At 46.4% G+C, this 16,892-nt stretch overlaps 1 protein-coding gene across 2 annotated transcripts in view; it reads right to left on the reverse strand.

Annotated features, from left to right (window-relative positions):
* BIVM (basic, immunoglobulin-like variable motif containing) overlaps positions 1-16,892 on the reverse strand; it is a 446,759-nt gene that overhangs the window by 27,367 nt on the left and 402,500 nt on the right. For both annotated transcript variants that reach the window (XM_069637055.1, XM_069637056.1), the window contains one exon: positions 12,946-13,029. In XM_069637055.1, coding sequence (XP_069493156.1) covers positions 12,946-13,029 — 84 coding nt within the window. The remainder of the gene's footprint in view (positions 1-12,945; positions 13,030-16,892) is intronic.

Consider the following 16,892-nt stretch of genomic DNA (forward strand, 5'->3'; position numbering starts at 1 on the left):
ACCTACAAAAAAAACCTAAACATATGTACAATATAGACAATATCACACAATGCTTGTGGTGTGAAACTGTTATGCGCTGCTGGACCTCCCGATCCTGTGGTCGCGGATCGGGCGGCTGAAGGCTGTATTTACGCTGACGGCTGCCCACGCGACGCTGCACTTACCTGAGGCACTTGGCCTCCACTTCACTATTCCCAGGTGCGCGGCAGTGACTCGTGTCCGCTCAACGTCGGTTGCCCAAGATCGTTGGCCGCCGCCATGTTTTTCCGGTGCCTCACGGACGTCACGTCGTCAGTCACGTGACCATGCACGCCAATTCAGGCATTGCCAGGCAACCAGACCCAACAACCTCGTTATGGCACTGAGGCATAAAAGAACTGGAAGCACCTAGCTTGGCGTGTCTCAACTTCCTTGTTGTCTACGCTCCCTCGCTTTATTCTGTTCTCTGTTCACCCGCTCTTGGTGCTTCTTTGCCCTGATTATTTGCCTGGTCTTTCCTGCCCTCTGCTCTTTCGCCTGTGGCCCTCTCCACCTTGCCTTGCTACCTGCCCTCTGGCTTCCACCTGTTTTGTTGGACCTCGCTCGCCTGTGTTGTCTGCATTTATTCCACGGTTTGTGCCCCAGTCCAGTGCTTTGCACTGTTCCTGCATCGCGTTAATCTGGGGCACCTTCTAAATGCAGGAAGATCAACCCTGCACCTAGCCTCTGCTCCATTGTTCACAGTCGGTTGCCAGGTGGAGGGGGGTTTTTGGTACCGCCTTTTCTTCACCAACACCGAAGACAATGTGGGGACCCCTGCTCAATGGTCTTCATGCTCAGGAACGTGCCCGTGCTCAGTACTGTTTGACAGAAACCTGTAGAGGGAGAGAAGAAAGAGACAACCATGCAGTGCCACAGTATTTATTCCTCATTCTTCTTTTCAATGGAACACATCTATATATATGTATTTGTGAAAGTTTGTTTGTATGTTAGGGGTTGGCACCAGCTCCACAACCAAGCACTCCATCTGTGGCTCACCCATGAGCCCGAACCCCCCAGCACTTACTCCCTCTGCCCTTTTCATTGCTGCACTTGCATGTTCTGAATACTCACAAGGCATAGTAGGTTTGTCCTTCCCCCTTTTCCTCTACTGCACTTATTAATTATTGTGTTATGTAATGTATTTCACTCCCCTGTCCTCCACCTCGCCTTGTGGGCTCTTTGAAACTGTATTTTACTTGCTGTATAAGTGCCTAACAAACAAACAATAAATAAATAAAAACAAATCGTTTTAATATGGGCAACATCATCTTGGAAAATATTGCTTTGTTCACATCCTCTACACCCCCCTTTATATGTCCCCACCATAAAAATGTACCCATAAAGTATGCACAAAAACCTACAAAAAAAACCTAAACATATGTACAATATAGACAATATCACACAATGCTTGTGGTGTGAAACTGTTATGCGCTGCTGGACCTCCCGATCCTGTGGTCGCGGATCGGGTGGCTGAAGGCTGTATTTACGCTGACGGCTGCCCGCGCGACGCTGCACTTACCTGAGGCACTTGGCCTCCACTTCACTATTCCCAGGTGCGCGGCAGTGACTCGTGTCCGCTCAACGTCGGTTGCCCAAGATCGCTGGCCGCCGCCATGTTTTTCCGGTGCCTCACGGACGTCACGTCGTCAGTCACGTGACCATGCACGCCAATTCAGGCATTGCCAGGCAACCAGACCCAACAACCTTGTTATGGCACTGAGGCATAAAAGAACTGGAAGCACCTAGCTTGGCGTGTCTCAACTTACTTGTTGTCTACGCTCCCTCGCTTTATTCTGTTCTCTGTTCACCCGCTCTTGGTGCTTTCCTTGCCCTGATTATTTGCCTGGTCTTTCCTGCCCTCTGCTCTTTCGCCTGTGGCCCTCTCCACCTTGCCTTGCTACCTGCCCTCTGGCTTCCACCTGTTTTGTTGGACCTCGCTCGCCTGTGTTGTCTGCATTTATTCCACGGTTTGTGCCCCAGTCCAGTGCTTTGCACTGTTCCTGCATCGCGTTAATCTGGGGCACCTTCTAAATGCAGGAAGATCAACCCTGCACCTAGCCTCTGCTCCATTGTTCACAGTCGGTTGCCAGGTGGAGGGGGGTTTTTGGTACCGCCTTTTCTTCACCAACACCGAAGACAATGTGGGGACCCCTGCTCAATGGTCTTCATGCTCAGGAACGTGCCCGTGCTCAGTACTGTTTGACAGAAACCTGTAGAGGGAGAGAAGAAAGAGACAACCATGCAGTGCCACAGTATTTATTCCTCATTCTCCTTTTCAATGGAACACATCTATATATATGTATTTGTGAAAGTGTGTTTGTATGTTGCAAAGGAGCTGCAATGTTGATAATCCTATGTCGTTGAGGGCCACGCCAGCATCTGAGTTATCTCTTTCAGGTGCCACCTGTGAGGGGTCAGAAATGTGAGGCGGACAACTTTGTAAAGAGTTTTCAACTTTAGCCATTTTATTAAATAAAAAGGTTAGATAAATGCCTCACTATCCCTATCTTGATGAGGATTTCCCTGCCTAAAACCAACTAAAGGAAACACCCTAACAAAAGTATATCTGTCCCTCACACTCATACAACTAATAAAGCAATAAGAAAATATATGGCAATTCAATAATGATATAGAACATATGATTGGATTCACAATAGGATCAATCTATCTTCTCATAACATGGGTGAGTATCACTTCCCCAAGTTCTGAACAAGGGTTTTCTCCACAGTTCAAAAATGAAATAAGAAAATCCAGTTTGACACAAAGTTCCCATACAGTTCTTAAGGATTTTTACTTGATTGCATAAAGTTCTGTTGTGCAGTAGCACCTGGAGCATTCCAAGTACTGAATGGGTTTACCACAATAAATGATCTCAGGCCCAAATAACTGGACAGACTCAAGGAATATGGCAAAATACTACTTTATTACTAGTTCAATGAAGTAGGGAAACCTGTGAACAAACAGATTGTAGCTCACAGTCTCTACGCATTTCAATTACGCAAAACGTTTTATACCTCAACATACGTCAGCTATGACATCATCCAACGTGACTAACAGTAAAAACCTACCAGGTGGAGGGATTGGTTAAGGGAAACGTATATACCTCGAGTGTTGGTATATTTATTGGATGCCCCTTATCTGGTAGGCACGCGTTGAACAACCTCCAACTACGTAAAATACAGAAACTAGCATAACAGCAGCGGATAGGATTATGCAACAATGTAAGGTGCAACATTGCATAGGCTCTCCTGATTGGTTGGCACTCTCTTCCAACGTTGGACATTCGGCTCGTTAGCAGCACGTAAACAACGAAACCCAGGTGTAAGGGAACAACGTCAGGCAACTGACTTTCTTAGCTAATTAGTGCACTGTTAATATGTTGCCAAGACAAGGCAACAAAGTGAAAGACTAAGGTAAACAAGGTCTCCCAGTACTGACAGTCTGAATGGCACGTCAGTTTCCCCTTAACAAGATGAGCAAAAGCCCAGCAGAGTACAGTAGAAGGCTGGGCACCACTGATAAAAGTCAGGCTAGGATAGTCAGACAATAGCAAAAATTTGGGGGGTTCTCAACTGGAGGGATAATTACCCATAAATGGAAATCTTTCCTAACACATCTCCTTCTCAATTCGACCAGTAGCCTTGCAGAGAAGGCTGCTTCCACCTTATACAGTGTGCAGATATGCTTAGTTGCGACTCTCCCCACTAGTACATTCAGTTCTATCAGTGTTGCATCAGGAAAAGCAAAACCATCCTAAATTGTGCCAGTGTTTCTTGAAAGCTCTTCCCTACACCATCTTTTAGGATATCCCCTATGATAATCACACCTCTTTCACACGTCCCAAATGCCAGTAGTTTTGCCAATACATTCAAGGCTTTACCTCTCCACAGGGGAGTGAGCAAGTTCAGTCTTTCCTTCCACCCCACTTTTGCAATTACCTACTGCCATGCCTTTCCGACCACCCAAGAGGCTTGCTGCACTGTGATATTCTCTCTCCAATCCCTCGTGACACTCAAAGCACATCCATTCTGTGCCACCTATATCTCCCATAGCTCAAGCATAATCCCTCAACAGGCCATCTGCACTGGTGTGTTCATGTTCTCTTTCCATCTTAAGAATTTCCCTCTCTGACCTTTCAGACTCCCTTTCTTAACTTCTCCATGGCACCCAGAAAGGTCATTGGCTTGCCTCTCAAAACAACAACTTTTGCTTGATTTCCACCGATTGTTATTCTGAAAGTATTCCATTGTGTCAAGTTCTAAAGTTATAACCATTTCCATCTCCCCCAAAATGGAAAGCAATGCGTATCAACAGCTCTACCACCTTCGGATAGCCCCTACTATTGAAAGAATTAGAGGGGAGAATGGTTAGATGATCCTCTCGCAAAGCAAATTGTTTCTCCAAGTCTAATCTAACATTAATACAGGTTGTGTTTGAAACTGGTAAAAATGTCAAGGAAGTGACCTCACGTTTAAACAAAACACTCACTCTCAGCAGCAGCTATCAGACTAGCAGTTGCTGCAAGGCAAGGTAGCTGCTCGAGCAAGCCATTTAGGGAGACCCAGAGGAAGGTGGGGATGAGTAGCATCTTACATTTGAAATCTTACAAAGCTCTTATGAAGCACTATGTCCACGCTTGGGTGGCAATGGAGAAGAGCAAAGATGACAGATCAGATAGGAGGTTGTGTGACAGGGTAGGCTGTGTTTGGGACTGCCTTGTTTTCTGTGCCTTACTGAAGGCTTGATGGTCATGTAGGTTCCAGATGGAAGTTGGGTGAGCGTTCCAGAGGTTACCAGCTCGGACTGAGAGGGCACAGATAACATTTCTTTTGAGGCAATTTTTGAGGGGAGCAACAAGTCTTTTGTTCAATTATATCAGTGATCATGTTGGTATGAGTTTGAGGAATTTCTCAAGAATGTAATTAGGAACAGTGGTTGGGATGGTGAACTATGAATAAGGAATATCATTTGTGCCTTAAAAGAATGGTAAGCTAATTGAGTTAATATCAGGTGTATTGTGAAAATTGAATCGAAGGCTGAATAGGAGGCGGGCAGCCACATTTTGAGCTACTAGTAGTCTGTAGATTATTCAATCCCTCACAACGCCCCTCTTACCTCCCTGCCCTGTTGGTTCACAGCAACAACTCAGAGGGTGGGAGCATACAAAACATAATTGCAGTTGGGTAGGTACACATTAGCGTTTTTCCTTTACAATTAAAATAAAAGTGAACTGACCCTCTTGATGTAAAACATGTCTGTTGTTGATACCTGCTGTAACCACCTATAATTCTATTTGTTTTGTGTAAATACCTATATATTTGAACAAGGAAAGATGAAAACTGAACATTATTTGGCATCACAGGGGTGCAAGCAGCTCGCTGCTAATAGTTCCTTTATATGGAATCATACCAAAATGTCTCCCTCACAATTAGGACGGCTGAAAATGCGGACCCCCCCTTACACCACATACATATATGGGGGGTATAGAATATAATATTAATATGGGGGCTGCAGGGAGTCTCCCCCCGCATATATATGTGGTGTAAAGGGGTTTTCGGCCGTCACAATTGTGAGGTGGGCAATAATCACATAGATCCCTTTATACTAAATGCAAGACACTCACAAGCCCCTGCTGTGCAAAAGTGTAAAAGAGTGCTTTGAAATTCTCACAGGACAAAAGGGAATAACGTGGATGAACAAATCAATGACTCGCATCCACTGAAATACTTCCATGTGTCCTTTTGCTACCAGCAGCTATATGACAGAGGTAGCTGAGGGTTTCCATATGCTTATCGTAATAATTAAATGCTCCTCTCAACTTTCCTGTGAGAGTGGGGAGGAGCCAAAGACTGATTTGTGTGCACAGCCTGTTCCCCAAATCCATGAGACACCGGTTTGAGCACATCAGTGGCTTACCTACTCTGAGCTGCTATTAACTGTCCTATTCCTGGACCAAAAGAACAAGTATTAAATGACACCTGCTTGCAAAAGCGTACCACCTACTGTTCTCAGGCACTTTCCTTCTACTTGCCATGTTAGTGCTTTTTGTTTGAGAAAAATGGCAGCAGAGCAAATGCATATTTTTCTGGCAGGGTAGGGAGGCCCTAGTGAGATGTGTGAGGAACTCATGGTAGCAACAAGTAAGACAGACACAAGTGATCACAGTTCAAGGGTGTTTATTGAACCATGAATGCTATATGCAGGTTGGAAAAATGCCTAATTTTAACCTAAATTTAGGATGGGAGCAAGCGTCGACAATCAAATGGAAAATAAAGCAGTCCTAGTGGCGTTGTCAAATAAAAAGGGCCTATACTAAGAAGCATATTGCCAAACCTTACAACTAATACAGAAAGGGTATGAGATAGTTTTCAAGAAAAGAAAGAAGTGTTCTCAAATAATATGTCAGGATGCGGTAGCCTGGGTCTTCCTTCCTCACGTTTTGCGCACGGGGTAAGATGGGATCTTGGAGCACAGTAAACACTCGACCTTCCCCAGCAAGAGTTGACAGTTCCGTTCCAATTTATAAGGAGCCTTGTTGGCCAAGTCTCGTTTCTCTTAAAAGTCTCTTGCCTTCGAGAGCCTGACGTAAATAACAAATAAAAAGTTCCTTCAACAAAATGAAAAGCTTGTTTCCTGCTTTTGCTTTTTGCTTTGGGTGAGGATTCTTCACCTCTGGATCCCCTTTGTTCTGGGTGCTGACCCTTGTTCCTTGGTGTCTTGGGTGATCTGTTCTCACCCCTCAGATCTCCCTTTTCCGGATTTAGACCCTATCACAGTTCTTGTCAATATCGAGGCCTTTGGTGGTTGAGTCTGTGCTTTCAGAGGGCCTGATGAATTCACTAAACAACTAACAAACACAAGGTTCTGTCTCATATTTCTCAGTAGATGGCCTCACCCCTGGATCCCCTTCTTCTAGGCGCAGACCACCCAGAATACTTTTGGGTGATGGTTTCACCCCTGGATCTCCCTCGGCCGGGCTCAGATCACAAATGACAATCAGGATAGTGTACTTCTCCTGTCTTATAGTGTGTCTTGGTATCTCCCTTGTTCGGGCTCGGACTCCCAATGACAAGCAGGGCAGTGCACTTCTTGTCTTCCTAATGTCTTTTCAAAACAGTTCTTAGTGGACATCCCTCGGCTGGGTTCACGTTTGTCAACACACCGTTTCCTGGGACTTTAGACTTGGCCCCCTTCTTGTCAGTATCCCTCTTCTGGGTATTCACTTGCCAACTTTACATTCACTTCTGTTTGCAGAATTCACTTCCCTTGCTTTCTCGTATGACAGTATTCACTTCCCTTCCCTTGCTTTCACATAATTTGTAGATCAAATCTTTTGATTGTAGGGGGATTTTTCTAGAGCTCCTGTATGACAATTTTTACCTCTTTCAATGACTCTCCTACGGCTTTCTGGTACCTGTAGTGTTGCTCAGATGTGGATCGACCCGAGTCTCTTGAGTTAGCACCCACCTGGTGTCCTTTCTCTCTGAAGCTGGTCTCCCCTTAATCCTTTTTACAATTCTTTCATAGTTCATTGAAACATGGTTCAAACTTGCCACCCTGCGATTCTCACTCAACAGTGCCTGGTTCTTATCGGTTCTCCCCTCGACTCATGAATCGCTTGGCTTTCGGCTTTACTGGAGTCAAGGCTGGTACCACAGTTGCAGGAGCTCCCCTTGCTCCTGCTTATTGGCGTAGGCTTGCCCCGTGCACCGTTGACACATAGGGCTGCAGGCCGGTGATTCTCCTTCATTGGTGTCGTTTTTTGGGCAAGGTAAGGTGTGCCTAGTGAGATACCTTCCATTTTCTGGTGGGTTTACTCTGCATTTCCCTTTCAGCGCTCGGTGCGCATTTGCAATATCTGTGGATTCCCGCTCCCTGGGCCTGCCTGTTCCTCCCTGGTCCCACCCCCTCCCCTGATTGGTGGATGGATTTCTCCTGGCTAGGGAAGCTGTAGGGCTTCAGGCCGGTGATTCTCCTTCATTGGTGTCGTTTTTGGGCAAGGTAAGGTGTGCCTAGTGAGGCACCTTCCATTTTCTGGTGGGTTTACTCTGCATTTCCCTTTCAGCGCTCAGTGCGCATTTGCAATATCTGTGGCTTCCCGCTCCCTGGGCCTGGCTGTTCCTCCCTGGTCCCGCCCCATCCCCTGATTGGTGGATGGATTTCTCCTGGCTAGCAAGGCCGTAGGGTTGCAGGCCGGTGATTCTCCTTCATTGGTGTCGTTTTTTGGGCATGTTAAGGTGTGCCTAGTGAGGCACCTTCCATTTTCTGGTGGGTATACTCTGCATTTGCCTTTCAGCGCTTGGTGCGCATTTGCAATATCTGTGGCTTCCCGCTCCCTGGGCCTGCCTGTTCCTCCCTGGTCCTGCCCCCTCCCCTGATTGGTGGAGGGATTTCTCCTGGCTAGCGAGGCCGTAGGGCTGCAGGCCAGTGATTCTCCTTCATTGGTGTCGTTTTGTGGGCAAGGTGATGTGTGCCTAGTGAGGCACCTTCCATTTTCTGGTGGGTTTTCTGTGCATTTCCCTTTTGAGCACTCGGTGCAAATTTGCAATATCTGTGGCTTCCCGCTGCCTGGGCCTGCCTGTTTCTCCCTGGTCCCGCCCCCTCCCCTGATTGGTGGATGGATTTATCCTGGCTAGGGAGGCCGTAGTGCTGCAGGCCGGTGATTCTCCTTCGTTGGTGGAACGGGTGAACTGGGTGGAACGGATGAAATATGTGGACGGAAAAGGTGAAGTATGTAGATGGAAAGGAATGGGTGAAGTATGCGGATGGAACGGGTGAAGTATGCGGATGGAACGGGTGAAGTATGCGGATGGAACGGGTGAAGTATGCGGATGGAACAGGTGAAGTATGGGGTTGGAACGGATGAACTGGTGTAGAATAGGTGAAGTGGGTGGAACGGGTGAAATGGTAGAACGGATGAAGTAGGTGGATGAACGGGTGATGTGTTTAGAACCGGTGAAGTGGGTGGAACCGGTGAAGTGGATGGAACGTGTGAAATGGGTGGAACCAGTGAAGTGGATCGAACATGTGAGGATGACGTATGTGGAGGAAAAAAGATAACGTGGGTAGATCGAATGAAAGGAGCAGTGCATAGAATGGTTGGAGTGCATAAAATGGTTGGAGTGCATAAAATTGGCTTGGGAGTGCATGGAATGGATTGGAGTGCATGGAATGGATTGGAGTGCATGGAACGGATTGGAGTGCATGGAACGTACGAAAGAGCATTGAAAGGAACGGTTTTGAGTGCTTGAAACAGTCGTATGCATGGAACAGTCAGAGTACATGGAACGGATGGAGTACATGGAACTATTACAGTGGGCTTGATCTGAAGCACCTAAGGTAAACCACCATATCACATCTCCACGCTTACTCTCTTCTTTACACCACCACTCAACTAGAACACAGCGATACTATGACACCATTCGGTATAGCTGTTCTCATACCATCATTTGCCTCTTACTCCCCATCCCCCTAACTAAGCACTGCTGGTTACACACCCTCCAGCCAAGGCATTCTCCTCAGGCCTAACGCAGCCAAAATCGGTCTGGATAACAACCTGCCAGAACGAACACATACTCTTGAGCTCTCAACCACCACACCTACCGCTAAGAAGCAGCTATCACACGAATGCCACACCAGCTGCACACATATCCGGTGCTCACGCGCACCTTTGACTCTCTCTATTCTCTCTACTGACTTGAACTTCGGTTCCTGAGGGCGTTCAACCTACCAGCGCCTTGAGACCATAACAATGGTACATAAGGCGCTATATAAATGCAAAGTAACATAACATAACATCTGCTACAAGACATGTGTGCTATTGTTCGCAGTCTTAGGCGCTCTTCCACGAAGGTCCCGCAGGGCTGGGACGAAAAGGGCAAGGTCACTCCGCTCCTTGCCACCCTCTCGATTCCTGCCGCCTTTCTTCTTCTCTTGAACTGCTGCGCCTGCTTAGCTATCTCGTTGTGCTGTCTGCCGTGCTCGCCTTGCTCATACTGTGCTCGTTTGCTCCACCTTTTATCCATGTGGGGAAGGGAAAGGGCTTTTGGGTGTGTGTGATTCTGATCAATTGCCTAACTTTGCCTGACCCTGGTATTGGGACATGCCAGGTAAACGGCCCTGGTGTTAGTCCGTTCTCAAGTGTGTCGTGTGAAAGTGTTTGTGTCGGAAACGGGTGGGGGCAGTGGTTTTGAATCTCCTACGTGGTAGGATGGGGAAAAAGTGTTGAAAGAAGGGGGGATACCATGTCTCACTCGTTGGTCTCCCACTCCCTGAGGAACCCCCATCCAGGTGATCCTCCCTCACTGGTCCACCCCCATGAACCGGATCCAATAGAGATGGGCGTGTGCTCACTACCTGGAACGCCAGATCCCCAGGGTTTAGTCAGGGTGACACATTCAGGTTTCTCACAGATGGAAGAGGTTGGCTGGACTGATCTGTTTTGGCCTGGTTGTGTGTGGCTGTCCCATGACTGTCCTTTTCATTCCCTAAAATACTGGTCGAAGGTGAATGCTCTGGAGGTAGGGGTGCAGGGATACATGAGGAGGGTCATTTAGCGCTAACTTGCAGCTGGGCAGATATGAAAAGGGGATGTTTTCCATCTTGGGTCCCAACTAGAAATGAAGACAAGAGCATTGCTATTTGCAATTTACATCAGAAAAACCTTTGTGCAAACTATCCCTGTTGCTGAAACCTACCCATGTCCAACTACACATTTTGTGCCAGGGAGCCCTATATTACGGGAAACCTAATAAAACCATACCTTTGTCAAAAGTTAAGAAGCTGGGGAATCCAGGGGAGCGAGGCTTACATTAGTTATGGGATCCCTAATCATAAAGTACTTGAAGTGTCAAAAAAGGATAATAGTCATATTGGATGACATAGGGCCTCATTACGAGTATGGAGGTAGCCATGGTGCTATTAGCGCCATGGCTGCCTCCATACCAGGCTCCAATACCGGGGTCTGTGAATGAGGAATTACTGGGTCATTCCGACCTTGGAGGACCTGGTAATTCCTCATGCACAGAACCATCCCCCTTCCCATTTGAGCTCCCATAGGGCTCAATGGGAATGGGGATGGAGCCAATAACGGGCCCGTAGCTCCTTGGTCCCCTCGCGGGACCCGGAAAGGACGTCTGGTTGTACCAGACGTCTGTTCTGGGTCCTGCAAGGGAACCTCGTAATAGGGCATCCCGTAATGAAGGGTGCCGGTCCCGTACCGGCACCCTTCATTACGGGAGCACCTATGTTATAATGAGGCCCATAGTCTATAAAACCTACTCCAAGAGGTGGTCAGCAATTCCATGGCTCGCGTGGTGCCTTAGCAGTTCTGTGCTTAGCCTTTCCCATGTGATATGTACACTAATACAAAGAGGGCAAAGTTTGTATGTAGACTAGTGTAGGAATGTGGGCTGGTATGACGTTTACTCTAGGCAGTGGAGGTAAACGGGTGGAAATGGTGGGTGTTCTAATTTGTAATATGTTGCTCTTTGCAGAGTATTACGGGCCAGGAAGTCTTGTAGACTTAATGCACATTACACTTGGTTGGTTTCCATAAAAGAAGTTCTTTGAAAACACACATTCAATTGCTAGGTTTCTCCCCATGTTGGCCTGCTTTAGGCTTAAAGCTGTAAAAATGGCCCTCGTTAATACCTGTGAAAATGTGTGCCCTTAACGCACTCCATAGGTTCGCAGTTTAGCCATTTCTCTTGACGTTCTACATGGGTGGTACTTATCTTTCTGGAAGTGTAGAATGGTAGATCTCTCTTAAGTTCCACAGGTGTGTTTAATGTGTATGTTACAAATATTTCTTATCTCATAATACTGCTTAACATGTACAATGGCCTGACAGTTACCTGTCCCAGAGATCATGATCATGTCTTTATTTCAGAAATGTACAACCTTCACTGGTAAACATACTTGCTTTCATTTAATTTGTTCTCAATTGGAAAGTCTTTGGTCACTTGACAGGTTATACCATATCTATTAGCGAGATTCACAGGGAGGCAATTTCCGGACAGGACATTTCCTCTCTGGGGGACAGGTTTTGTCTGTAGAGCTTTCTCCCCTCCACTGAAAGCTATCCTAGTGTGGCACAGGGTGGGTAGTTTCTTATTTTATTGTCCTTTTGTTTCCCTCAACTTACTCTCGGCATACAGCCAACTCTTGGCTCTGACACCTCTGTCAGTGGGCTCAACATTACTAGGCTTCTTGAGTACTCCTCATATGGTAACTATTTATGAAAACCTGGATTTTAAGACCTCACAACTCAAAGGAACACTTGAGCACAGCTAAAGGCCATCACTCATCCATAACTTGATTTTAAACAATACCAGGTCCAACAACACATGGTGCTGCTAGCTGACACTATAAGTGAACTGTTCTCTATTGACAGGTCTTAATTCTTTTCACAGCGCCTTTGGTCCAAACCCATACTACTATACATTCATCCCTGCCATCACTATCACGCAACCATATGCTATCTTTCCCTCTTTGTTGTGACCTATGTCCGGCTGTCCTGTTTTTAGACTTCCTTCATCTTTGACATGTCCTGCTTACCTTCCCCCACCCCCATTTCATTTTCACTCTATAGACCAAGGTCTGGTTCTACACCCTGGATGGGGTCAGAGTTCGCCCAAAAGGACATGGTGTTGGCACTTTAAGACCACCACGGTGGTCATTTCCGCAGTATATAAGCCAATTAACACAATATAACATAACTTGCAGTTTCCTTATAGCATTCCCCTAGAAGGTACTTTGCACCATATATCGGCATCATGTTTCCATTGCTGTCAAGAGAACTGTAATCATATTCTAAATGAAATCTTACAGTAAAACACTTACATACAAATACTCCCAAGACAATTATTTTTATCAACTTCGAATGCTAAACACCCAAGTGAACACAAACACCGTTTAACTCACTTTTTGCAGTGAATTGTGGGGTGCTTTCTACTTGGTTCTCCAATCAGTATCCAATATTCCACTTCATTTTGAACGAGAGGACCCCTGTTGAACAAATAATAAAACAGCAGTAATTTATTCTGCTCAGCAGAATTAGCAGAATTGCATGGTTTGCATTAGAAAGCATGATTCCAAGGGTTAACCATTCTGAACTACTGGAATAATTGTCAATTACTAGAGTCCACAAAGGATCAAAAATGCAGTCACCCATAAAGCAATAAAGCCAAGAGGGGGGGCATTATCGGTCAGGTTTCTATTGCTATTAGTATCCCGGCACACGTTGTAATGGGGTACTGATAGTATGGGGGGCGAGGAAGCAAAAGAAAATGGCACTGGTGAGGGACAGAGCAGCGCAGGTAAGTGGGTTTGGGGTAAGGAGGGGAGCAGATTTGTGGAAAAGGTGGCTGGGGAAGGAAGGGGCAGAGGATGCAGGGAGCACACTTACCTTCGTTCCCGGTGAGGGATGATGGCGGCCTCCCGCTGTGGGAAGGCTCGGAGAGGGGTCTTTCCCTGTATGGTAAGGACCAAGCCCCCTCATTGGCTTGGAGGCCGTCACACCCCCTCGCTGTGTGCCAAAATTGGATATGGCACGGTCTCAAGACTAAAGCCCAAAACCTTGCACTGCATGAATCAAATCTTACATCATACTTGAATATGCAAAGGTCAGTGCATCTTGCCATTATTTCAGATGGTTCTTTTTCACAACACAAGACAAAATAGTATGTGACCCACTTTTATCGTATTCATTTATTGCAGACAAGAAATACTGTGCTTGTCCAGGGGTTCCAGGATTCAGTACCTATAGAAAGAGTTGTGTAGTCCTGATGAAGGCTGTTATCACCTGCAATACCACATGGGGTGTGTGTACCCAGTTTAAAAAGGGCTGAAACACAGATTGTCGACATCCTAAAAACTTCCATATCCTGGATAAAGGACAGTTGTTAGCCTTTATAAAAAACAGCAATACCCCAATACCCCAGGATTAAATGCCAAGCCCCTGTAGTGATGCCACACAGACATACTAGCTGGAAACAATTGACAATACAACAGTGTTGTCTGCACAATGATGTGGATATTATATTAGCATAATATTATTTTTTCTCCTTCACATCAATATTGTCATTCATTTTTTGTCTTAATTGTCTGAGTTTGATAACAAATGCACATATTAACCCTTAAAACAGACTCACTATGTTGATGAACGTTTTTAAACATATATTTCGTCATCTGTATGGAATAAAAAGGTGTTTTTTAAATCTATTTTGATGAATCATGGATTGTATATGTGTATCCACTGACGTTTGTAAGATTGACTCGCATTTTTATATACAAGAGAGGTGATCGTAGAGGTGCATGCAGTCTGAGCAGTATGTGCAGTCCCTGGAGTCTTTCCACCATTGCCACAGTTTGGCAGCAGATGGAGCTTCTGTTTAAAAACTCATTATAGTAAGGAACATTCGCGCAGGTGATCGTAGAGGTGCCTGCAGTCTGAGCAGTCTACAGCAGATGACCAGTAGACACCCGCCTGGTAGGTGACTGCCACATGGTTCATCTAACGTCCCATTGACATTGTGTCCTCTTCTCACTTCCTTAGTGACTGACAGTGGGCGACTGTGGACTGAGAGCCTGTGAGCACCCTGTATCCGAAGGAGTGTAAGTGGAGTAAGAGTTGACTGCAGTCGGTGCAGTCTGTGCTGGTATGCTGCGGGTGAAACAAACATTTATACTCACCAGTGTTTGAGCTTGGAAGCAGTAGGTTGTTTGCTACATGACACACAAAGGCACTTGTAAGTGAAGCCTATAAATTGAACGGACGGTGCTCTGCGAGTGTGCGTGGGAGTGTGGATGCACCAAGGATTTTGGTGGTGCTCCATAGCCTGCCATAGCCTGCGGTAAACATCCACTACCTTTTGTGCGAAGTGGCGCTATCCATCTTCGAGATGTGTTTTTACGTAATTGATTTCAGTGACAGCGATACGTCAAGCCCCTTAAAGTTCCCATCGGCTGGTTGGAAGTGACTATAGTGGCTCACGCCATTGCCGCTTGTTGATTGATTCAGACTTGGGGTCTCAGAAAGTGGACTTTCCTGAGTCATTATTCTGGTGGGAACCTTCTGTAAAAGTGTACTATTGTTTTTTTGTGCGTTTTTGGAAGTGGTTATTTGGGACCAGTGATTTTGATATCTGGGGATGGTGGCAATTCTGAGAAGTATGGGGGGGGGCAGGCATTTTTAAGGTTGGAGGAGAATATCCAGGAAATGGTGACAGGCAAGATGGGTAAATGTGTAGATTTAGTATCAGATGTCTCCATGCTGGCTCTGGTTGTGTCTCATGAGTTGGTGAAGCGAGTGAGACTATCGCTGGACTTCAAATCGAACCAATGGGCTATTCCAGAATCACCCATGCCCCCCATGTTTATCTGGAAATACTCCTGCATCAGCTTGAAAACTTACAAATAGGCTGTGAAGAGGTGGTAAGTTCACAGAGGTTAAAAGATAATTTTGGAGGGCAGACTCAGGGGAGTCAAACTGACTATGAGTATAAGGTTGATGGTGTGGAGGATGTGTTGGGGATGATGGGGGTTGGGGGGAGATTTTTCATTATTGTGCTTTGTTCCCTCTCCTAGTGAGACCCACAGCACTTTTTGCTGGACTTCTGGACCTTTTTCTTGTAATCCTGAATGAGTGGAGCCTTTTCCCACTCATTAATTTGTATGCACTCTGTATTTTGGAACTATATTCTTTGTAAATACACCTGTACTATGGAGTCTGTCTGCTCCATAACTCTTAAAGGCATCTGTGTTTTACTACTGCAGCACACAGCTCCTTATGGGCAGTGTTGCTGGGGACCCGTAGGGTCCGTCTTTAAGATTATTTTCTTATATCCTTAAGTAACAGCAGTTCTTAAGGCTAGAGAGGTACTTCGAGTCTCTCCCAAAACTCTATAGTCTGAGAGATTGGCACACACCACCTTCACTGGAGGGCCAAAGGGATATTTCGTATCCCCCTTGTTTCTGCTTCTGTGACTTTTTAGTAAAATAGACAATCTCCAAGTTATGGCTGGTGGCAGTGGGCATGTTCTACCACTATTGTGTATTTGTTATAGCGCAGGCTATGTGCATAGCCGCGAAAGTGCACCATAGGGGCACCCAAGTACCAACTTGGGGCCTGCCTTCTTTTTTCGCCATTACTAGCATGGTTGTTCTTAGTTAGCCCTTCTAGCATTCTGGGGTTGCGGGGTCTCCGTGTGTGTTTTGCCTTTGACGAGAACCAGTAGGTATCCTTTCCTATGCTCTAGAGTGTCGGGACAGGCAGGAAGTGGGGCAGGAGTGTTATACCCCCTGTCCTTTGTCTGCCAGAGTGCCTGAATAGGACCAGCTCCCACAGGGGGTATAGCTGTCCTGACTGGACAGCCAAACGCCCCTTTCTGTAAAATGCTGAGTGATATTGCAGAGGAGTGTGTGCTGGAACTCTCTAAAAGGTTTTGGAGTACAAAGCAAGTCGACCACTGGAAACCGAAGTAACCAAAGAAGATGACGACCAGAGACGCCTGCAGACCCTTTGCAAGACTGAGGCGACCACTGCTGTCCTGACCCCGATTTTTCTATGACAGAGGAGCTCCGAAGAGGACGACTCCATCCATTTGGCTGGTTGGACCAACCAGTCACAAGACGCACTTTGAGACGAGCAATTCCGCACCCCCCCCCCCCCCCCCGAGGTCCTGGGAACTTCCAGAACTACGGAACCCCAATACCAGGAGACCTGCTGCCCATTTCAAGTGCATTATCATGGAAAGGCTGAATCCGTCCAAATATGTACTGAGCCCGTAAGGATACTCCAGAGATCTGATCCAACTCGCCCAGACACCCTCACCAGAGTGTGGGACTGCTGGAAGCGAATAAGATTGACC

Source organism: Ambystoma mexicanum, chromosome 7p (assembly GCF_040938575.1).
Source record: "Ambystoma mexicanum isolate Mex_15411 chromosome 7p, UKY_AmexF1_1, whole genome shotgun sequence".
In the NCBI taxonomy this organism is placed as follows: domain Eukaryota; kingdom Metazoa; phylum Chordata; class Amphibia; order Caudata; family Ambystomatidae; genus Ambystoma; species Ambystoma mexicanum.